A 24799-nucleotide genomic window follows, 5' to 3' on the forward strand; every position below is an offset into this window, starting at 1 on the left:
ATGAGACACATTCGTTTATCATTTATTCTTATCCATGTCGTCATCTTTTAAACGTATAGTTAAAGATGCCGCCACGCAGGAATCCAAGGAGGAACCCAAACAACGCAGCACCAATACCACCACCTCCACCACCACCTGTACCTCTTCAACCACCAAATCCTTTTGATGCCAACATGTTCCAGGCAGCTTTCACAACAGCAGTTGCAGCTGCTGTGTCAGCAATCAACGCTCCTGCCCCTAGTGGATCAGGAACAGGTGCACCACCCTCGAACCACGGCGAAAGCCATGGACACCCTCGGGAGTGCACCTACAAGGACTTCACTAACGCCAAACCCCGCAGCTTCAATGGAACTGGGGGTGTTATGGTGTTGAGATAATGGATTGAGAAGATGGAATCCGTCTTTGAAATCTGTGCTTGTCAGGAGGGCAGCAAGGTCAAGTTTGCAGCTTGTACCTTCTCTGACCGAGCACTAACATGGTGGAACAACCATGTTAACTATCTAACTTTGGTGGTGGCGTATTCCATCGGCTGGGAAAAGTTGAAAGAAATGCTGATGAAAGAATACTGTCCTCGAGGTGAAATACAAAAGCTCGAGCAAGAATTCTGGGGTCTACAAATGGTTAGATCCGACATCACTACCTACACAAATAGGTTCTGTGATTTGGCAAACTTATGCCCTGACATGGTTGCTCTCCAGAGCAAAAAGATCGAGAGATATATCTGGGGACTGTCGCCCCAGATCCAGTCAAGTGTGATCGCTTCCAGGCCTATTACCTTTGATAGCGCCAAGGAACTAGCACAATCCCTCATCGATCACCGGAAACCCCAGAACACAACAATCCCTACACCTGTACCACAAAAGTCCAACCCCGACTACCACAAGAAGGGGTGGAATAAAAGGAAAAGAGGGGCTCCGCAAGGATCCTCCAATAAGCAACAACTTGTGGCGATCAATGCTACCACAGTGACTCCTATTGCCCTTGCGAACCCCTTACCAGCAAAAACTTATGCTGGAACTCTTCCAAAGTGCACCAAGTGCAACTACCACCACCGCGGGCCTTGCAGGGAGATGCAATGCACCAGCTGCAATCGGAAGGGGCACACCGCCCGTTTATGCCAGACTCCAACAGCTCAAGCTGCTCAGGTTCCTAACACCGGTATGGGCCAAGCTTGTTACGGATGTGGCGAAGTGGGACACTATAAGAGGAACTGCCCTAAAGCAGGGATGGCCGGAGGAGTGGGAAGAGTTATGGCCCTAGGCCACGAGGAAGCAGTAGCTGATCCAACGATAGTTACTGGTACGTTCCTCCTCGATGACTCTTATGCTTGCATACTTTTCGATAGTGGAGCCGAGAAAAGTTTTGTAAGTCACAAATTTGCACACCTGCTTAAACAAAAACCATGTGCATTAGATAATTCATTCACAGTAGAAATGGCTAACGGGAAAACAGAGAGTACAAACTGCATATACGTAGGTTGTACCTTAACTTTAGATAGCCATACTTTCAAGATAGATCTCATGCCAGTTACCATTAAATGTTTCGACGTTATCATCGGTATGGATTGGTTGAGTCTTCTGCGTGCCGACATTATGTGCTTCGAAAAAGCAGTTCGTCTTAACCTTCCTAACAACGAAACTTTAATTATCTACGGCAACAAACCTAGTACGAGCCTTCGCATCATTTCGTGCATTCATTCCCAGAAGTGCTTGCGGAAGGAGTACCATGCATTTCTCGCACACGTCGTCGATACCAGTCAAGAACTAAAAGACATTCAGAAAATCCTAGAAGTACGCGACTTTCCCGACATATTCCCAGAAGAACTTCCCGGTTTACCACCACAACGCCAAGTCGAGTTCAGAATCGACTTAGTGTCAGGGACTACCCCCGTAGCCAAATCTCCTTATCGTCTGGCACCGGCTGAAATGCAGGAACTTTCCAGTCAACTTAACGAACTTCTCAAGAAGGGATTCATTCGACCAAGCTTCTCACCATGGGGAGCACCGGTCTTGTTCGTCAAGAAGAAAGATGGATCGTTTCGCATGTGCATCGACTATAGAGAACTCAACAAACTTACCATTAAAAATCGTTACCCCTTGCCCCGCATTGACGATTTATTTGATCAACTTCAAGGAGCCAACTACTTCTCGAAGATAGATCTGCGATCCGGATACCACCAACTACGAGTGTTAGAGGAGGATGTTCCCAAGACAGCCTTCCGAACTCGTTATGGGCACTACGAGTTTGTAGTGATGCCATTCGGATTAACTAACGCGCCCGCAGTATTCATGGATCTGATGAATAAGGTGTGTCGTCCTTACTTGGATCAGTTCGTCATCGTCTTCATTGATGACATACTCATCTACTCTCGAAGTAAGGAGGAGCATGGTCAACATCTCCGTAAGATCTTAGAAACATTGCGAGCGGAGAAGCTCTACGCGAAGTTCTCCAAGTGCGAATTTTGGATCCGGCGAGTCGAATTCTTGGGCCATGTAGTTAGCGAAGAAGGTATACACGTGGACCCTTCCAAAATTAAGGCCATCGAGAACTGGTCAGCACCAAAGACACCTACTGAAATTCGTCAATTTCTAAGTCTAGCTGGCTACTATCGCAGGTTCATTCAGAACTTCTCCAGCATAGCTAAACCTCTTACAACCCTGACCCAGAAAGGCGTGGTCTTCGACTGGGGAGAGAAACAGGAAAGAGCGTCCAAACGCTCAAACGAGCCTTGTGTACCGCCCCGATACTATCCCTTCCCGAAGGAATAGAAGACTTCATTGTCTATTGCGATGCATCCAATCAAGGACTCGGGTGTGTTCTGATGCAGCGAGGTAAAGTCATAGCCTATGCCTCGAGACAGCTGAAGACACACGAGGTTAACTACACAACCCACGATCTTGAACTAGGAGCAGTTGTGTTTGCTCTGAAGATCTGGCGACATTACCTATACGGTACAAAAGCACGATCTTTACAGACCATAAGAGTCTACAACACATTTTCGACCAGAAAGAGCTCAACATGAGACAACGACGGTGGGTCGAGCTACTTAGTGATTACGAATGCGAAATTCGTTATCATCCGGGTAAAGCCAATGTAGTAGCCGACGCCCTAAGTCGGAAATAATATACTGGTCGTAGAGTCAAGTATTTGACTCTAACTATCTATTCACACTTGTCCACGCAAATAAAGGAGGCTCAGCTCGACGCTTTGAAACCTGAAAACGTGACTGGTGAATCCCTTAGAGGGATGGATAAGAACTTGGAAGTCAAGGGTGGCGGAGCCTTATACCTCATGGGTCGGATCTGGACACCGAAACACGGTGGCTTCAGAGACTTGGTCATGACCGAAGCTCACAACACTCGTTATTCCGTCCACCCGGGTTCAGATAAGATGTATCTGGATCTTAAAAAGCTATACTGGTGGCCTAACATGAAAGCAGATATTGCTACCTTCGTGAGTAAATGCCTTACTTGCGCAAAGGTCAAGGTCGAATACCAGAAACCCTCCAGTCTTCTACAACAACCGGAGATACCAGAATGGAAGTGGGAGCGGATCACTATGGATTTCATAACCAAGTTGCCCAAGACGACGGGTGGACTTGATTCCATATGGGTCATCGTCGATAGACTGACCAAGTCTGCACACTTCCTACCGATCAAGGAAACAGACAAGATGGAGAAGCTTACCAGAACTTACATTAGGGAGATTGTAAGATTGCACGGTGTTCCTTTATCTATCATCTCAGACCGAGATAGTAGATTCACTTCGAGGTTCTGGCAGTCATTACAAAGTTCCCTAGGAACTAGGCTGGACATGAGTACAGCCTACCATCCACAGACCGATGGGCAAAGTGAGAGAACTATCCAAACCTTAGAAGATATGTTGCGCACCTGTGTGATTGACTTTGGAAAAGCTTGGGATACTCATTTACCTCTTGTTGAATTTTCCTACAACAACAGTTATCACACGAGCATAAAGGCAGCTCTATTCGAGGCCCTCTATGGCCGAAAGTGCAGATCCCCTCTGTGCTGGACTGAAGTGGGTGATACCCAGTTAGCTAAGGGACGAGTTCCCGAAAGCACTCTCACGGGTCCGGAGATCATTCGGGAAACAACAGAGAAGATCGTTCAAATTCGTGAACGATTAAAAGCCTCTAGAGACCGACAGAAAAGCTACGCCGACAAGCGTAGGAAACCATTGGAGTTCCAGGTGGGCGACCGAGTCCTACTGAAGGTCTCACCCTGGAAGGGCTTGATACGCTTTGGAAAGCGTGGGAAGCTCAATCCAAGATACATAGGGCCTTTCGAGATTCTCGCAAGAATCGGCCCTGTGGCTTACAAGCTCAATCTACCGAAAGAACTCAGTAACGTACATCCTACCTTCCACGTGTCAAACTTGAAAAAGTGCCTATCTGACGAGACTCTTGTTATTCCACTCGACGAGATCGAGATCAACGAGAGCCTCAAATTCGTGGAGGAACCGGTAGAGATCATGGACCGAGAGGTCAAGCAAACAAAGCAGAGCCGTATCCCGATAGTGAAGGTGCGCTGGAACGCAAAGCGTGGACCGGAATTCACTTGGGAACGTGAGGATCATATGAAACTGAAATACCCTCACCTTTTTGCTTAGTTATTTGTAATTTCTTATTTGCTTACATTCTAATTTCGGGACGAAATTCCTTCTAACGGGGGGATGATGTGACAACCCGAAATTTCCATTTGTACGAACAATATCTATTCAATAAAAGCCAGTCCAATTTCAGTGATTTTCAGACTTTTCCGAACAAGTTTGTGTACATTAGGGTTTACACTTCAGGAAATATCAGGAGAGTGGATGCTCCTGGGTTTGTGAAATTTGAACATTTCAAGTTTCATAATGTTTCAGTCCAAGTTCGAGAATAAAAGTATTTTCTGTCAAAATATTTCAGGACTATAAATAGTTTTCTGAATTAAATTAATTCATTATTCACAATTCCAACTAGAGAAAAGCCATTTTCTCTCTGACGGATCTTCGGGTTTTTATCCCAGATTGTGAGTAACTCTTTCTAGTAGTGTTAGAATACATATTAGATGCTTATAACATGATTTAGATGGCTAAATCATTAGATCTAGGAGCTTACTCCCCAAGGTGTTCTTGGGCGGTAAACTCCCGAAACGAAGCCAAAAACCGACACTTGTGTTATGATAAAGCCTTAGACTATTATGTATGCATGTTAGGGACAAGAAAACATACACAAATCCACCCAAGATTGGGAGTTTACGGCCCAGAACTCTCATAGGCCGTAAACTCCATATTCTAACCCAAAATGGTGATTTGAGGACTTAAGGACTTTAAGGCTTGCATCTAGACTATTTTCCCAAGTGGTATAAGGTCTTAAACACATCAAAAGACACAAACAAAAGTGATTTTACGGCCCAAGTGAAGCTTAGGCCGTAAACTCCATATAAATGGACATAAAGGGTGTTTTCATTGCACCTAAAGCCCTAGACCTTTACAAGAAATTGTTCCACTTAAAATGAAGGACCAAACCACATCAAAATCACTTAACCAAGTGAGTTTACGGCCAAGACATGGTTCTTGGGCCATAAACTCCTAAAAAGGGCACTAAGGTGTGCCTAATGCCTTCATATGCTAGGAATAAAAGTCTAGAACATATCCCACAAGTGCAAGAGGCTTGAAAGCAACAAAAACAACACCCCAAGGGAGTTTACGGCCGTAAACTCCAAGGGGAAATGGCCTTGAGGCCGTAAACTCCTATTTGGAGTACTTCTAGACCTTAAACCCTTCCAAGGAATTAGCCCCTAAGTTAGAATAATTCTAGAAAGCATTTGGGACTTCAAAACACACCAAGCACACATGTTTGGGAGTTTACGGCCGTAAACTCAAGAGTTTACAACCGTAAACTCCATGTGTGATGGTTTATGGAGAGTAAACTCTCATATAGGGTCCTTTGGAAACCCTAAACACAAATACCCTGTCCCACAGTAACTTAGATGAAATCCTTAAGGCTTAAAACACTTATATAAAGTGTTTATTATGTCTAGGGTGTCTTAAACTTATCAATTAGTCTTTTGAGTCTAATTGAGTGCATATATGTGTGATTATATGTTCATTAGGATCGTAGTGTGTGCACAAGTCCTCGCTTGACACCTAGCCATCCTATACCGTTCAGTTCATTCCAATCACCAACTACAGGTGAGTTCATACCCCTAATCAATGTTTTAAAATGATTTTAAATGCTTTAATGGGGGGGGATACAAGTAGAAACAAACATATTATTAAATCATTGATATGTATTTTATAACTGTGTTTGTCATTTAACAGATTTCACATGCTACAAAATGTGATGCATGAAATGGTTTTACATCTTAAAAGTACATTGTTACCAAATGTTTTACCTTTGAAATGTTTATTAAAATGACATCAAGTCATTGTTAATTATTGTTCAAAACTCATAAGATGTCTTACAAAAACCATTTTTCATTCTTGAACTAAACGATGCATATACGCTTATATTCTTATATACGTATTGATGTTATAGTTTACATATTTCATTTAGTTTCCCACACTCTTGAGTAGTAAGAGTGTACAAACCTACATGATCATCCAGTCATATTGCAGTAAGTTATCATAGGGATAATTTGAAGATATCAAACATTACTTCTATTACAAGGAATCACACAAGAGTCAGTTCATTCATGAGTCTATACTAGTACATTTCCTGATACATGAGTACTTATAGATGTTTACCTGATACGTGAATATGTTTACATATACTTACCTGTTACATGGACACACATACATGAATACCATACAGGAACACTTTTACATAGGTGCATTATCCTATATTCACTTACCTGGATACTTGTACTTAGAACTACGAAGATGATTTATTAGTATTTACTGTGTAAATTGTCTTTCCTATCTCGGGTCAATGGGATAACAAGGCGGGACTTACCATTCCGAACCCCACTGATTAGCACCAGTGGTCGATGACCATCTTCGGAGGTCTAAGGTTACTAACTATATTAGGAAGATCGATTTGGGACTAACCCTTCCACCCACCTGCTGCTGCTACAGAGGACAATTGGACAGTCTTCGGATGTTCATTAGGTTATACATTTCGCTTAATGCGATGTTGTGTTGGTCCTAGTACCCAGTGACAACACTTACAATATTACATTTTTCCTGTTTACTTTATTTTGTGATACATTCACATAAACGATGAGTTAGACTAAGCACTTTTAGTACTAGTCAACACAAAGGAAAAACTATCATTTTACAAACAGAACATTCGGGTCTTGGTAGAAGAGTACATTTCATACGTACAGAACATTCGGGTCTTGGTAGAAGACTACATTTCATACGTACAGAACATTCGGGTCTTGGTAGAAGACTACATTTCATACGTACAGAACATTCGGGTCTTGGTAGAAGACTACATTTCATACTTATAGAAAATAAGGGTTTTTCTAGGGATTTCATACTTACCTCAACCTTTTCATTTAAAGGTTTACATGACCTTCGTAACAGATTTTCACAAACAAGGCAATGACACTTATATACTTATGAATTCACCAGCTTTAAAGCTGATACTCGCTTTCAAAATAACTTGTATTCTCAGGTCATCAGTAGACAGGTACGGAGGCCAGGTTTTGAGAAGACGGAGCAGACAAGTCTCGTCTTTATTTTGATTGTATATTTTTGGTGTCTTATTACAATGAAAGAACACACATGTATTAAACTTTACTTATAATGCAATGGATGATGTTGTTGCTTGTTTATTATATTACACTGTTGTGATACTGTACATGACGTCCTCCACCCCTGAACGTTTCCGCCGTTCGTGGTTTTGGGGGTGTGACAGATTGGTATCAGAGCATTGTTTATAGTGAATTAAGTATGTCAACCCATAAAAGATATACTAACTATAAATACATGGGATTAAAACACTCTGTCTCAGAGTTATACTTCTAAATAATAAAATATTTAAGTAAGTATACGTGCCTGCATTCATACTAAAATCAGTGTCACAACGACAAGAACAAAAGTATTACGATTGTTGAATATCACAAGTAAGCCTGGGGATATATGGTTAGTCTTGGGAATGGCATAGCCTGATCAACTATGCTGGTCCGAGGAGTGATTAGAATATGCCCAAGAATGGTTGTGATATGGCAACAAGTCTAAAAACTTACCAACACAACCATAAAGGAATACCATATGGGTATTTGATCTTACTATAATTATCTTAGTAGTTCGTCTATTTTAGCTATTTCTTATATCCCTTTTCTCGCGTAGATTAAAATGGCTGGATTTCACCATGGCGATCCGTACTTCCCAAACCAAGGCAATGCTGGTTGGCTAGAGGCTGAACCAGAAGATGGTCACCCAATTCCTTTGGATGATCACCATGCTGAAGGTTTTTCTGATAGTTCTGACTCGGAGCCAGAAGTCAATAACCTACCCCCAATTGCTCAAAACCCAAACCTGAACCCTCGCCCTGTGTTTCAAGGACCCACACCTCTGTGGGCCACTAACTTGATTACATGGAGTCATGAACAGGGTCAGCCCATTCCTTACAATGGAGACCGAAGTTTCTACAACCTCACTGAAGGAGGTTCTGCTGATAGAGTCCTACCAATCATGGTGCGTAGGATGTCTCGGAACTCGATAATAGCTCAGGCAACTATCAATCAAGTTTTGGAAGTTGACGCCAACTCTGGTGTTAACACTGCCCACATTTGCCAACTAGAGTCTGCTCATGAAAGGACTCTGGTCCGCAATGCAAATCTGCAAAGGGAACTTGCTGAAACCCAAGCGGAAGTTAGAGAACTTCGAGCTCAGCAAGCAAGGATGGATAGGCGTATAAGGGACATTGAACGTCTACTGTCGGGATCGAGGACTCATGCTAGCCGTTCTCGTCACCGATAGACTCTCGTCGACTCATCTTTTGGATATAACCTAGTTTATGTAAAACTTTGGTCTAATTTCCTATATGTATAAATCTTAGACCTGTTAGGTCTTGATCTAGTCTTATTTCTGTCAAAATTTTCCATCTTGGTTGATGTAAGGCCTACTTCTAGGCCATTTTTCCCGAACTTGTTACATCTGTAATTCTAGTATTATTGACAGATATCAAATCTTATGGAAATTATTATCCAAATGCTATCTTTTTCATTTAATCATGCTATTCTTTCTGTTGTTAGACTATGGGGATTTAGTCCATGAGACACATTCGTTTATCATTTATTCTTATCCATGTCGTCATCTTTTAAACGTATAGTTAAAGATGCCGCCACGCAGGAATCCAAGGAGGAACCCAAACAACGCAGCACCAATACCACCACCTCCACCACCACCTGTACCTCTTCAACCACCAAATCCTTTTGATGCCAACATGTTCCAGGCAGCTTTCACAACAGCAGTTGCAGCTGCTGTGTCAGCAATCAACGCTCCTGCCCCTAGTGGATCAGGAACAGGTGCACCACCCTCGAACCACGGCGAAAGCCATGGACACCCTCGGGAGTGCACCTACAAGGACTTCACTAACGCCAAACCCCGCAGCTTCAATGGAACTGGGGGTGTTATGGTGTTGAGATAATGGATTGAGAAGATGGAATCCGTCTTTGAAATCTGTGCTTGTCAGGAGGGCAGCAAGGTCAAGTTTGCAACTTGTACCTTCTCTGACCGAGCACTAACATGGTGGAACAACCATGTTAACTATCTAACTTTGGTGGTGGCGTATTCCATCGGCTGGGAAAAGTTGAAAGAAATGCTGATGAAAGAATACTGTCCTCGAGGTGAAATACAAAAGCTCGAGCAAGAATTCTGGGGTCTACAAATGGTTAGATCCGACATCACTACCTACACAAATAGGTTCTGTGATTTGGCAAACTTATGCCCTGACATGGTTGCTCTCCAGAGCAAAAAGATCGAGAGATATATCTGGGGACTGTCGCCCCAGATCCAGTCAAGTGTGATCGCTTCCAGGCCTATTACCTTTGATAGCGCCAAGGAACTAGCACAATCCCTCATCGATCACCGGAAACCCCAGAACACAACAATCCCTACACCTGTACCACAAAAGTCCAACCCCGACTACCACAAGAAGGGGTGGAATAAAAGGAAAAGAGGGGCTCCGCAAGGATCCTCCAATAAGCAACAACTTGTGGCGATCAATGCTACCACAGTGACTCCTATTGCCCTTGCGAACCCCTTACCAGCAAAAACTTATGCTGGAACTCTTCCAAAGTGCACCAAGTGCAACTACCACCACCGCGGGCCTTGCAGGGAGATGCAATGCACCAACTGCAATCGGAAGGGGCACACCGCCCGTTTATGCCAGACTCCAACAGCTCAAGCTGCTCAGGTTCCTAACACCGGTATGGGCCAAGCTTGTTACGGATGTGGCGAAGTGGGACACTACAAGAGGAACTGCCCTAAAGCAGGGATGGCCGGAGGAGTGGGAAGATGTGATTCTTCCTTTGTTTCTATATGCTATCACTTAGACCGGAGGGTGTGGTCTCCCCACACTTCCCTCACTCCCCTCGGCCGCACGATGTGATTCTTCCCTTACTCTCCTACACCTAGGAATGGTCGTCGTTACACTACTAGAAAATTGGGCATTAGCGACATAAAAATCCATCAGAAACAACAACGGAATATTTCCAGGTAAGAAAACGAAATTATTAGAATATCAATGATGTTTTTGCGACGATTTTGCAACAATATATGTTACTGTCGGTAATCCGTTACTATGCACTAACGGTTTACCGACTTTCAACAAAGTTTCAGTTTTGTTAGTAATCAGTTGGGAAAATTAAGATTTTTTTTATAGAAATTACGAGGGCAGTTTGGTAAATCAAAATTTTGGGGCTGCAGTTTTGTTAGTAATCAAAGAAGCCATCCCATTCTCTCTAACGTAGACCAACTTGTTGAAATTGAAGGCTCTCCACCCTCGAATTTGTCGATCTCTTTCTTAACCTTCTCAGATTTCGATCTATTAAGGGGTGTTTGGCTTACCTTTTCACAGTCCAAAAGTCATTTTTAGAAAAGTTACAAAAAATCAGGATTTCTGACTTTTTCAAAAAGTTCCTTTTGTCCGTATAAAAACTTCCAAAATTAGCTTTTAAAGCCAAACATTTTTGCTTTTTTCTTTTAAAAATGGACGGCTTACCTTTTCACAGTCCAAAAGTCATTTTTGAAAAAGTTACAAAAAATCAGGATTTCCGACTTTTTCGAAAATTACTTTTGTCCGTATAAAAACTTCCAAAATTAGCTTTTAAAGCCAAACATTTTTGCTTTTTTCTTTTAAAAATGGACGGCTGTGAAAACTAACCAAACACCCCCTAAATCGGCTACCAGGGTTTTGATTGAACAAATTTCTTGCCGAAATGGAAAGATAGGGGTTTCTGATAAGCATACCGATTCAAGATACCCTTTCGATTATCAGATATGAGAAGTTGAGACACCTCGATCGTGAAACGCCGGTGATTTCGAGCGGCGATTCGCATTTTTCAGGTAAACTTCGTTTCGTCTGTCCGATGAACAACCTCCTCACACGCCAGTATCGATAATTACTAACAATCATTCTTCGAAGAAGCCTGTACTTTCTCGTACTTCATCTAAGATTGATATATTTCCGGCATCGAAGGTTTTTCCACGGCAACGGGAATATGTAGGTGATAAAGTATGGACGTAAGAAGATTTTTCTTCTTGGTATTAGAACGGGAAATAGACCGATGAAGATACTGGTTTTGTTGATTTCACTTAACGTGGCTTGTTCTACTGCCGAATTGCTTATTGGTCTTCTATCGGGTCGAGCAGGTATGCCTATACGTATACATTGCCTCTGGTTTCTCAATTTTCAATGAGTTCTTTTATTACTTCAATGTGAGTGCATTATTTACCAGATAGTTCATAAAAAGCTTTGCTGTTTGCTAGCATGTCTTTAGTTATTGTTTTGGCCATGGCCATCAAAAGACATGGCATTCTTGATGTGCATAGAGTACGTAGCTAGGATTTCCTGTTGGATTTATGTGATGCTTTGCTTGATGCATATATCCATAGAAGAAACCAGTAGTTGGTGGTTGTTTCGTATTTTTGAAGTTTGAATATGTTCCCTTTTATTTAATTTCAGTGTGAGTGTTTAATTCATGCCATACTGTTTCTATTGATTTCTATTCAGGTTTGGTATCAGATGCATTTCATTTGACGTTTGACTGTGGCCTGTTGACATTTTCTTTATTTGCCATGGCTGCTTCTTGGACAAAGGCTAATGGATCTACACTTATAGGTGGGCTTTAAATCTATATTTGTTGACCTTAGTCATTTTCATGAGTTAAATAGATCACTTTTCACCAATTCTGTAAGTATGCACAATTACTTCATGATTATCTAATGGCGTCTCTTTCTATTTCTTTTAAGGATCTAAATATGTTTCCCTAATCTCCCTTCATACGAAACCTACTAGTCGTATCACCTAACTTGTCTTTTCATGTCATTGTAACATTTTTAATATCATTAATGCATTCATTGTGTTTATAGTTCCCATTTTTATTCATGGGGCTAACATATTTTCTGATGCATCAGAAGAGTGCCGTAACATCAACACCTTTACAAAACAGCTTCTCCCAAAGTGAAGACGTTTCAAAAGATGATAAATTGATAATTCACCATAAAAATGGAATCTTGAAGTTGGGTGAAAAGTTAAATCAGAATCAAAATGCGTAAGAGGATTTTTCATATTCAGACTGTTCATTCAGCCTTGAAAAAAAGTAAAATTTTGATTAATCTATTCAACACTTTATCCATTCAACACTTAATGAGGAAAAAAAGAATTAAATAAAAGAAACGGTCTCTTGGCTATAAAAACTCAAGTTGTTGAAATTCGAATGCTTTGATTGGATATTGAAATTATAAAAAGTGTTTTAAATTTATAAAAAGAAACTAATGCTTTGATTATTGCATTGCTACAACAAGCAGAACTTCTCAATTCACTTGCACTCAAAGTTACTATAGAGAAAACAGAGGAAAGTTATGAAAACCCCTGCAAGGTGAATTATCGTTTTGTTTTTTTTTTTTATGATAACCCTTTATTGTAACTATCTTGTTCTGGTTTCTTGTTGAAAAACATATGTGAAAATCTAACATATTATCATATACTATTTTTCAGGCTGTTGAAGATTTTTTTTAAAGAAAACATAAGAAAGCGATGTGCTTGGAGTTAACATGTTTGATATGGACATAAGAAGTTGTGATGAAGGCAGCCAACAATCATGGAGGTAGTAGGCATAACTCATAAGGACATAATTGGAAATTCACCTGACATGATTTAATATTTATCTTTACTTACATAAAATGGTTTTCATTTGTGCTGTGCAGAAAACTGGATTTATATCAGGGATCCCCAGAAAGCTCAAAGTATAGTACAGGATCAACTGTTCTCTCCCAAATGATTGAGAAAATTGATGGTAAAAATATAGTAACACCTGATTCAAATTTGTGCCTAATAAAACAGATGTAATATATGATTAAAAAAATGACTAAAAAAATGGTTTAGCAACAATATACGAATATTATGAAAATGTTTATTTTATTTCTTAATACTGATAAAATAGATTCACATACTATAAACATGTCATTTTTGGATTACTAATTAATAATTATCACTTATCAGTAAATCACACTAAAAGAGAAAAAGTTTTCTGTTATTTTATTATATACGAGAGATAAACCTCTTTACTATCAACTTATAAAATATCTAGAACTAAAAAGTCTGCATAATTTTGAGGTTGCCGATAAAAGGAACACCTTTGACCAGTCAAATTAGAGACCAAGAGTACTCCATCTCGGTTTCCTTAACACGACAGATGCTGATATTGATTTCCACTTAATGATGGAATTCATAAGTTATTAATGTTCATCAATCTCAACACCCACCATGGTAAAACTTTTATGGATGGATTTATTGAGAAGCTAAATTTATACACATGTGTTGATGAACATGCCCCTTGAAATGTGTGAAAGTTAAAGGTGCTATTTTTACTAGACTCACGAATCTTTAATGAAAGAAAATGATCATGGTTCATGGGTTATGTTTTTATTTAAAATTATTAATTATTAATTCTTGTAAAGTATGTTGCTGTTTTTTGTATTATGGGCTCTTATTCGTATAATCTTGTGGCATTGTAGGATTTACTGGGATTTGATGATCCTTATGAACCTCCTTTGAATTGTGAGGTACATTTTGCAAGGCTGTTTTGGTCATTTCCATGCATTTTTCTTTTCAGTATTACTACACGTTCTACTTCTTTATGCAAGAAATGATGATGTACTTTTATTGATTTTTTATTACAGCTTCCTACTTTTCAAACCATAGTTTTCTTGATGAATTAGAAATTTAACATACACTACTATAATTGGGTAGAGTTTTTAACAATGATGTAATAGAAAGAAATGTAAGTAAGAGGCTATAATATACAAATAATGAAAGTATGTTGCTATTTATTGTATTTCTCTCATTACATTTCATGGTCTTGTAGTATAATTACATGGATCAGGTTGGGGGACAATGTTTGTTGTTCTTGAACTTGAAAAGGGAGTTAAAATTCTTCATTCACTAATCAGTTTTTTTGTCATAGATAATTGGTGAAATATCTATATCTGGTGACATATAAAGCAATAGAGTTTGTTGGTTCAACTATCGAAAGTCTAACAGTAAGTTGTCGGTAAAACCTATTAGCGACGGTTTTGGCTGTCGCTAATGCTCATTTTTGTAGTAGTGTTAGTACCCCATACTTCTTATCTTCATCTTTAATAAATATGAAGTTTCAATATTGTATTGTACAAGTACTAAAACATTGAAAAAACAAAGAAAGAAAGAAAGAAAGAAAAGTGGTGTGTGCTTCATGCGGTGGCCCTTGTAACACACTCCTCACCCCATGGCATGGTGTTACCGCACACCCATGACTGACACATCATCCTCACCGTATGGTGTGGTGGGAGTACATCCACATGTCTTGTGTCTTTCTAATAGATATGTTAGACTATATTATGGTGGTTAGTGACAGTTATGAAGTGATTCACATGTGTTTTTTTGGCTATGATGCGAGTCACACCCTCTCATGATATAGAGCAGTGGTGATTTCCTATATAAATTCAAAGTGCACTCGTTTGTATATATGGGAAAATAACTTACCAACCCAACAAAGTTTTCAAACCGTTCAAAAAACCCCAATTATGTTTTGTTTGTTCAAGAAAACCTAACGAACTTAACATTTTGTTTAAAAAAGCCCAACTAAGTTACATTTTTGTTTAATTCTATGAAAGTCAAAGAAGAGAAACAAATGACATAGCTTATTACTATTTCAGAAAAATGACTTGTCAGACCAACAAAGTTTTCAAACCGTTTTAAAAACTTCAATCATGTTTTGTCTGTTCAAAAATACCTAACGAACTTAATTTTTTGAATATACAAAACATGATTGGGGTTCTATTGAATGGTTTGAAAATTTCGTTGGACTTATTTAGACAAAATGTTAAGTTCGTTGGGTTTTCTTGAACAGACAAAACATGAGGTTTTTAAACAGTTTGAAAACTTTGTTGGGCTTGTAAGACATTTTCCCTTGTATACATCAATTCTCAGGATAATATACAAACTCTTCGATCAGTACTAAGAATATTTTATGGATTAAATCACGAGTTCTTACTTCTTAGTTCTTACCATGATTTGCTGCTAAACTTAAATCATATCCTAACGCATGATATTATTGATCACACATCATGTTCAGATCTCAATGTTTGAGATTTATGCAACCCTCTTCATTCATTCTCTCCCATTTGCAATTTGTTTGTCAATGCATGATGCACTGTAATCATAATCACAAGCTCAAAGGTCGCCATAAAATCTTGATGGAAGACTTTGAATCATGTTGGGTCGTAAAGCATCGTCCATATGCATCGTTCTCACCCCAATATTCCGAGCAATTAGTTGAGACTTTTGTTGTTTGTACCTGATCATATTGACTTTTCCTAGGAACGAGCTCAACTGCAAACGAAGTCCAATAACTCTTAATGGAAAATGAAACGATATTATGTGATGAGTTCAATGATATGGTCTGCATCATTGAACTAAAAGAAACATATCCCACATATGTCTTTACTTTTCCGCCATATTCAGGCTCTGGTAATTCATCAGAATCCTGCCAAATTTCAAATCTAGAATCTTCTTCATCTGGTTCTGACTCTTGCGTGATGATTATATCAATATCCATACTTATACCGTTGGAAACAACGCGTATTAAGAACCCACAAAAGTCATTGTTCCAACCACAAGGAAGACATAGTGTAAACATATCACTATCAGGTCGTACAAGCACTCTATTTGACCCGGTCTTAACATGTCGAATACGCCTTGTAAAAGTTTTCCCCAAAAAGAACCTACCTATAAACCCCTTTGGTGTCTGATGTGGAAGAATGACACTTATAAAGTGATCTTCGATAGCTTTTCCCTGCCATGGAAAACACATTCAGTACTTAATTACACTTATGTTTATGTTTTGGTTTTTATATATATATATATTAAAATTCAGAAGCCAAACCTGGAGCATGATGTCTAATAATATCTCACCATCAAAATAATCAATGTTGTACCCACCATAGTGCGAGAGTTTCCACAACCATTTACAGTTTGAAATATCTCCAAAGGTTTCAAGTGAGCTACAATGATCTGTTATGATGACGGATATACTTGATGGAAGATGTGACAATACTAGAAGTTCTTCGCACCATGACAAGTTGAGCCATTTGAGCCGGGGAAGCCGCAAGCGACTAAAATTCAATCGTGAAAACTTATTTCCGTATAGATTTAATTCTTGCAAGACAGGCAACTCCAAAACATGAGAACCTATGTTTTCATCTCCCAAATTGCAGCGGCTGAGATCCAACTTTCTTAAGCCCAGTTCTTGCAAGTTGTGAAAGAACCTTAATCCTATGTGGTTCGTGTTGTGAGGTAAGCAACATTCTAGGTAGGATGCAACTTCGCTCCCACTTTTATCTAGATCAAGATGCCCTATATTGACCATGTTCTGTTGTTGGATCTCTGAGATATTAACAAGTTTGCTACACCATGCAAATGAAAGGGTCTCAAGTTTCTTTGGTCGGGTAATGGGTGGACACATCTTAAGACGGACACAGAATACAATAGATAAGAAAACAAGCCTTTCCAAGCTTCCAATCGATGGATGAATCTCTTCTAAACACGGGCATTCATGAAGAGTTAATCTTTCAAGATATGGAAGTCCATCAAAATCCGGTGTCATGATTAGGTTTTCCAAACCACAAAGTTTCATTATCTTCAAATTTGGCAGCAACTGTCATACAGAAGTGAAACAAGTCAATAATGTATGTAGGTTGTATTGATTTAAGCAAAAATATAATGGCTCACACGCAAACATAAATCGACATAGTTTTCAATAATTTATGGGTATTAACACAAACACGTTTAGAACAAAGGTTCATGCTTTCAAGACTACAGATATTTAAAAGTTAAAAATTTACTCTAGATTAGTCATGCATATAATACGTCATCAACATTGTTTTCATCTATCAGTTAGATCAACAAAAATTACCTTACAACCCTCCCAAAGTTTTTGTTGCAAGCCTTCGTGCAATATAAGACAACAAAGATCCTTTGGTGGAAAGTTATTAAACAATGGATTTGCCTGTTTAACTCTGGATTCAATATACCGAAGGTTCTTCATGCTTGTAGCAATCAGAGGAAGATCTTGTTCTTTTTCTGGCAAGCGATCATAGTTAAATGTTATTGCTTCAATCTTGTCATTTTCCTGTGAGAGAGAAACAAAATATATAGTGTTACGAGTTGCATTAAGAATACTATATATCATGAAAAGCTAGCTTAACCATGAGTGTCATTGCATCCATAGCACATATATTCAGAACATCTTCCTTCTTCCAAACTCTAGTATGTTTTTCAGGATTCTTAGGGTGTTCCCCTCTAACAATGTAGTGTCCCATTTCTTGCACCAGATCATGCATATCAAACATCCCATCTTCTGAAATAGATATGAGAGCCTTTTGTATCAACACCTTCAATCCTATTACAGGATGAACACCACAAGCATCAAGTATCTCCATTGCCTTATCTTTCTTCTGCCACCTAAAAAAACATGCAATATCAAGGAACAACTCTTTCTCAATCGGTGCAAGACCATCAAAGCTGACTTTTAGCTTTTCCAGAATATCATAATTTGGGATCTCTTTCAATCTGGCTAAAGCACTCCTCCACTCATGAATATTTTTGTCACACAGAAAAGAACCGAGAACTGTAACTGCTAACGGGAGACCACCAGCATATGAGACCACCTCTTTTGAAAGTTGCTCATAATCTTTCATGGGTCTGTAATTCAGTGGTGCATGTTTGCGCAAGAGCTTAATAGCTTCATCATCAGTTAACAAGCTAATATTGTGAGTCACATCTACTCTGTGTGCATTCAATACATGCTCATCTCTAGTTGTGATTATAATTCGGCTTCCTTCACCAAACCAATCATGTGATCCAACCAACGCTTTTAGTTGTTCAAGGCGATCCACGTCATCAAGAACAATCAAGACTTTTCGATGGCGAAACCTGTGACTTATTAAACGTCTTCCTCCTCCAACTTGATTTGATTCCATTTCTGAAATCATTTTTTCTTGCAATTTCCGCAAACCATATCTGCTTGATTCTTCTCGAATATTTTCAACAAAGCAACAACCATCAAACTTGCAACAAATTTGATCATAAATAGAAGTTGCAAGAGTAGTCTTACCACCACCCCCAACACCCCATATTCCAATCATTCGCACATCATTTGAACCAATTTGTAACTCTAAGCTCAAACGTTGCATGCGAGCCGCTATTCCGATAAGGTTCTCATTTTCACTTGAAGTTACGAAATGCAACTTGGCTGAAATTTCATCAACAATTTGTTTGATGCCTTTTGATTCATGCCTACACATTGGATATGCAAAGATAATCAACATATGCTCACATTGGAAAAAAGGTAATTTCTTTCATGTTTGGTGAAATATATATATAAAGAAAAGGAGTCCTAAATCCTAATAATCCTTTATAGTTCACATCCAGATAGAATGGTAAAGTCAATACAAGTAGTTTAAATCATTTTCTTGGGAAATATCAAATAGTTTCAGATAACAAAGAGTAAAGCAACACCAATTTCTGTTGTAGCTTGAATTGAGGCGTAAATTAAGAACATGATAATTAGAAGACAAATTTACAGGATTGGTCCTTGTGGTTTTCCAAAATAGGTGTACTAAAGACAACTATTGAAACTCCTACACGCTTGGTCCTATGGTTTCATTTTTTGTGTGGTTAGTTCTCATGGTTTCCATAGTGGTTGTGGTGGTGTTTGGAGTAAGCAACGAAAAGGTTCTATACAAATGAGAGACAAGTATATATGATCCAAGGTTTTTGATTTCCGAATCAAGTTTTTCTGATTCAAGAACTATACTTATGATCAAGAACAACCCTAAGGCCCTGTTCTCGAGATTTTATTTGAAGGGAAGGGAATTGAATAGAAGAAATAACAAGTAATAATTTGTGTTCTTGAATTATAGTGGAATGGAAGGGAATTTGACAATTCTACCCTTGCATTGAACACTATAGCCAGACATTCAACATTCAAATATGCAATGACAATATAATGCATATTCCGATATTCATAAAAAATTACCACATAAGAATAAAAGTTGTTAAACCACAAACATAGCATGCTGTAATCGTAATATAAAGAGAGAAAAAACGATGTTGAAGGATCCATTTAACACAATTATGACCCACGTGAGTCATTAACATAACGAAAACACATATTATAGGGCAATCCTAATTTCGAGGAAACCCCACAACCCATATGCAATCTATGTTCCAAGACTATTGTTCAAATCCCACAAAATGTGTGTTTAGAAGTGCTTTTTAAAATGATTTATTAATTTAGTGGTTTTTCAAAATGTCAATAAGTTAAAAAGATACAGTAACTTTTCCAAAAAGTCAATAAGCACTTTGAGAAGCAATTTCAAACACGTCCAAAATCTAAACTGGGATGGCCTCCGTTAAAGACAACCGGAAGATTGTATCTAATAATTATTTAAAAAATTGAAAAAAAACCTGAAGGGTATGAAGTTTATTGTTTGAACACAGGAGAAAGAAGCAAGAGGGGAAGAGAATTACAATAAGAAAGAGTCTCTTAGGGCTGTGCATGGGTCGGTTTGGGTCGGTTTTGGACCCAAACCCAACCCAACCCATAAGTGGTCGGTTTCTGGTTTTCAGAACCCAATAGGATCGGTTTCTGGTCGGTTCGGTTTCTCGGGTTCCAAGGTCGGTTTGGGCGGTTTTTCGGTTTCTTGGGTTCAACCCATACCTTCACGGGTTCGGGTTTAAACCCATGAGTTTTGGGTTTTACCTCATTTTCCATAAATGAAGCAATAAGTTAAATATTTCAAAAAACACCAAATTTAAGTTAAATACTTCAAAAAACATGAGTCTTACAACAAATAGTCTATTACAAGTTACAACCAAAGCCCGAAATAGTCTATTACAACCAAAAAACAATCAAGTATGAGTCGGTTTCTTGGGTTGGATGGGTCGGTTTCTTGGGGCGGTTTGTCGGTTTTAAGTATGAGTCGGTTTCTCGGGTTGAATGGGTCGGTTTCTGAGTAAAAACTGAAACCGAACCAGACTTTTCGGTTTTTAAAAAATTCAAACCCGAACCGTTGGTTTTGCTTCGGTTTCGGTTTCGTCGGTTATAGTCGGTTTCTCGGTTTCTTGGTTTGGGTTTGCTCACCCCTAGAGTCTGTTGCTAGAGAAAGACGTTGCAGGACAAAAATGTGCTAAGAAGTGAAGGACAATTTGGTCTGTTTATGATTTACCTTCTAACCCGGACACCTTTTAGCGGATAAAAATATAGCCATTTATCGTTCCCTTCCCTTTAAATTCCATCTTCTCTAAAAATACATTTCACTCCTAATTCCCTTCCCTTCCCTAAATAAACTTGAAGCTGTAATAAATATAAGAAAAATTAAATATCTTCCTACTTCTCTTTTTATTTATCTTCCTATTGATATAAAATGATGACAAATGTCTTAAAATATAGTTAATTTTATTAAAATATGATACTTGCCACCATTTCAGTAGGTAGAAAGATAAATAGGAAAAAATATAATAGGATATTGTAAATATTTGGAATCAAACATTTAAATCTTCTATTCATGAGAGAGAGAGAGAGTTTCATGCCAAAAAATATTAAAAATATATTATAAGAATCTAAAATAAAATAAAAAGGATAAAAAACTCGTTTTCAGGCCCAAAAAAAAACATGAGGACCAAAAGAGTTTCAATAATTGTCTTTGGTACCTTTGTTTTGTGAAATCATAGAACTAATCGCATAATTTCGTCTCACTAAAATTAGAACTCAAATAAGTTAATCATAACTTAGGATATCTTTTAATTAATTGCCCTCTGACATAAGAAACCACATCTACATAAAGCATCTCATGATCTTCTTCGGTTAAGGTTGGTAGTGATTATTATTCAGCTCTAATCAAGTGATGTAATAAAAGCTTCTCTTTATAAAGGTCACCAAGAATAATTCTTTCCATAAAAATATAATCAAGAATATTAAAACATTTGTTTAAAAAATCTCATATAAGGTATACATATGTTGTTTTGTAGAGCACACATCTTAAGCATAAAAAGTGCAAAAACAAAGAAGTAGATTACCCATTGGCGATGTGCTTGGGTTCCCATCCGGAAAGGTTACTTGCATCAACAAGTGCTTTTCTCCAAGATTCAACCTTGTTGTCCTCAAACTCATGTTTGGAAAATGCTTCCTTATATTTGCGTTTCTGTTTTCGTACTTCAGAGGGATCCACGTCATAAAATATGGGCATAACAGTTTGCCCTCTTGTATCCTTACATTTCATAATATATGAAACTTCATCCAAGCACCACGACGAATTTGCATAATTTTTAGAGAATATGATGACAGCAATCTGTGATTCTTCGATTGCTTTCATAAGGGTTGGACCGATCGATTCGCCCCGGGGTAGTGTTTCGTCATCCTTATAAGCATAGATTCCTTGTTGTACAAGAGCTGAGTAGAGATGATCCACAAAAGTCTTTCGGGTATCTTTTCCTCTAAAACTAAGAAATACATCATAATTCCATGACAGAGAAGAGGGTGGAGTTGGAAAAGTTGATGATGAATATATCATTGATGAAGTTGTAAAATTTGACGATGAAGATGTCATTGATGGAGTTGGAAAAGTTGATGATGAGGATGCCGTTGATGCGTTAATTTGTTATGTGGTTTGAGCACCTCAACATTATGAAACATATACAAAGAAAAAGAAAGAGATGTGAGTTGCCAATTAAGAAATTTTCAAACTTCATATATGAGTGGAATAACCGGACAAATGATTGAAAACAAAATCCTCACTAAAAAGATGTTAGACAAATATACGAAAACAAAATTACCATTAAAAAAGTTATCTAAATGTACGAAAACAAAATCACCATTAAATAAAGTCAAGTTAAGTTGCTCTCACATTGAGTGGTTGAGAAGAAATTCTATTATTTTTAATTGTTGACCAGATTTTAAAAAGAAAAAGTTAAATAAATAGAGCTTACTTTTATAGATGCTAAGTTTCTTTTATATACTTGATTACCTGATACAATTCATATTAACAAGGAAATCATAAAATAAACACCCTAATTTACTAAAAAAACAACCTTTAATAAAAAAAACACCCCTATTTAGAACTCATTGTTATACTAATAATTAAGTAATGATTAAAAAAACACTTTTTAATATTTCTACTTTATCTTTTAGAATTATTTAAATATAATATGTGTTTTTATATAAATTGTTTCCTCTATTTACTAATTTTTTTTAACATCAAAATGTTTTGTTCATAAAAATTATTTGTTTCAAACTCAACCATATGAATAATAAAAAAGGATCCCTAATAAAAAAAATACAAAATATAAAATACCATCAATTTATCGTTATTATACACGTAAGTTTCTTATAATAAATTTTCAATATTTTTATTTCGATATAATTAATAAATTAATGGTTTGGTTTAGCATTTATTTAGATTATAATACGTATTTATCATAAGTAAAAAAGGCAGTGGTGCACTTTCATGAAATGAATCATTAATAAAAATTAATACTGTTACTAAAAAACTAATATTATGATATTAAAAAACTGTTATCTAAAATCTTTGTTTTTATAAATTTTATCACATTTCACAAAATTTTCATTTACACGAATATGTTTACGTTTTGAAGTTTATTTAATAAACATTCAAATTAGAAAAAAAATATTTATAAAAACTAATAAAAATAGAAAAAAATAATCAGCAAAAAAGAGCTGAAATATATAATAGCAACAAAAAATATGATAATAAAGAAAAAAAATGTAATTAATGTTTAGCTTAATAAATATAATCAATAATTTGTTTATGTTCACATAATACAAAGCTAACAATGAATATAATTAATAATTTGTTTATATTCAAAGGGCTTGTAGCCCGACGGTATCAGGTGGTGTCCTCCCTCTTTGAGGTCGAGGGTTCAAATCCTGTTGTGGACATATGTGGAATAGTACCAGAAGTCTGTAACCCATACATTACAACAACCAAGGCCGGTCCAATGATTTTGAAAGCTATTTATGGAAAAACAAAATGAGCCCTTAAAATTTTGGATTAGGGATGGATATCAATGGAGCAACTGATTAGCTAATATAGCAACATAGTGACAAATTAACAATGGATAGCGACATATTAGCAGCGGATAAAAATTTTGGGCTCTTCACAACGCGGAACCGCGTGGTCCTGACAATAACTCTTCTATTTCTATTTAACAAGAATCAAGCATTTTATGTCTTGTTATCAGGGCCGGTCCGTTGGTTTTTCATGCCCTGGGCAAAAAAGCTTAATAATGCCCCTTTTATGTGGAAGAATGATGAAGCTCACACAAAGCTATCAACTTTATTTATGATTCATACATTTCTTGTAGTTATTTATGATTTAAAATGGAGGTTCCTAAGTTCTTGTTAGATACCAATTCATGGTAAAACCTAGGAAGATTAGGCTCAAAAACTAAGGAATTACAACATATGAATGCCTATAAAAAAATTACTTAAATTATTAACATAAAATATAAAAAAATGAAAAAGTACAAACAATAATAAGAAGAGGGAAAGCTAGCCTTAAAGCTATAATTACAAAAGATGAACATCACGACTTTAAAAACCAACAACAAGAGCAAAAATAAGATTAACCCAACACAAGATTGGCACACTCTAGTTAGAAAAGACAAGTAAAAAAACAGTTTTCAATTTGTAAAAGCTTCGAAACAAAGTTAAGCTAAAAAATAAACTGTTTGCTGTGTTCTGGAAAGCAGACAAATTCAAAAGCAAGAGGAGAAGAAATTACTTGTTCATGACAGAAAGAAAACGGACTAGAACAAACCATAAAAACTTGTTCAAAGCTAATACCTAATAAATTAGACAACAAAATTAGTACATATGTATTTTCATATGAGTCTTTCCACTTCATTAACAAATCCTTGAAATCACGTGTTCTTGCATCTAGTTATTATGATTCAGCCAAAAAGAAATACAATGAAAAAAAAATACAAAACTTAAGAAACCAATGAAAGTTTCAGTGAAAACGTGAAACAAAATCGTAAATTAAAAACTCAAGATAGTTT

General features: G+C 37.5%; 1 protein-coding gene and 1 long non-coding RNA gene across 8 annotated transcripts; one reads left to right on the plus strand and one right to left on the minus strand.

The window, feature by feature from the left end:
* Nucleotides 1-11307: 11307 nt before the first annotated feature.
* LOC111888958 (uncharacterized) lies at nucleotides 11308-15094 on the plus strand. 6 transcript variants are annotated; one of them, XR_002849371.3, is made up of 7 exons: nucleotides 11308-11829; nucleotides 12191-12298; nucleotides 12598-12779; nucleotides 12988-13058; nucleotides 13178-13286; nucleotides 13387-13475; nucleotides 14197-14511. It is a non-coding gene; the product is annotated as an uncharacterized LOC111888958 (long non-coding RNA). The 6 variants fall into 6 exon arrangements; XR_006185894.2 differs by lacking the exon at nucleotides 12598-12779 and adding an exon at nucleotides 14646-15094 and having other exon boundaries at nucleotides 11309-11829; nucleotides 14197-14244; XR_002849369.3 differs by having other exon boundaries at nucleotides 11309-11829; nucleotides 12595-12779.
* Nucleotides 15095-15672: 578 nt separating this feature from the next.
* Nucleotides 15673-22468, minus strand: LOC111888957 (disease resistance protein Roq1). Of its 2 annotated transcripts, none has more exons than XM_023885089.3 (5): nucleotides 21800-22468; nucleotides 17926-19015; nucleotides 17634-17849; nucleotides 16605-17375; nucleotides 15673-16514 (listed from the first exon to the last, which is right to left on the minus strand). In XM_023885089.3, exons 1-5 carry the CDS (start codon nucleotides 22327-22329, stop codon nucleotides 15885-15887), a joined length of 3237 nt encoding a protein of 1078 aa, XP_023740857.1. In that variant the 5' UTR covers nucleotides 22330-22468; the 3' UTR covers nucleotides 15673-15884. The 2 variants fall into 2 exon arrangements, with proteins under 2 accessions (XP_023740857.1, XP_023740858.1); XM_023885090.2 differs by lacking the exon at nucleotides 21800-22468 and adding an exon at nucleotides 20950-21077.
* Between the last annotated feature and the right edge of the window lie 2331 nt (nucleotides 22469-24799).

The sequence above is a fragment of the Lactuca sativa genome, chromosome 8, assembly GCF_002870075.4.
Source record: "Lactuca sativa cultivar Salinas chromosome 8, Lsat_Salinas_v11, whole genome shotgun sequence".
Classification (NCBI taxonomy): domain Eukaryota; kingdom Viridiplantae; phylum Streptophyta; class Magnoliopsida; order Asterales; family Asteraceae; genus Lactuca; species Lactuca sativa.

Coding starts and splice junctions, on each gene's coding strand:
- LOC111888957 (XM_023885089.3), bottom strand. CDS start 22,329: ATGACATCTTCATCGTCAAATTTTACAACTTCATCAATGATATATTCA. Junction 17,376..17,633: donor AACTTTGGGAGGGTTGTAAG/GTAATTTTTGTT, acceptor TCTGTATGACAG/TTGCTGCCAAATTTGAAGAT. Junction 16,515..16,604: donor TATTAGACATCATGCTCCAG/GTTTGGCTTCTG, acceptor TTTCCATGGCAG/GGAAAAGCTATCGAAGATCA.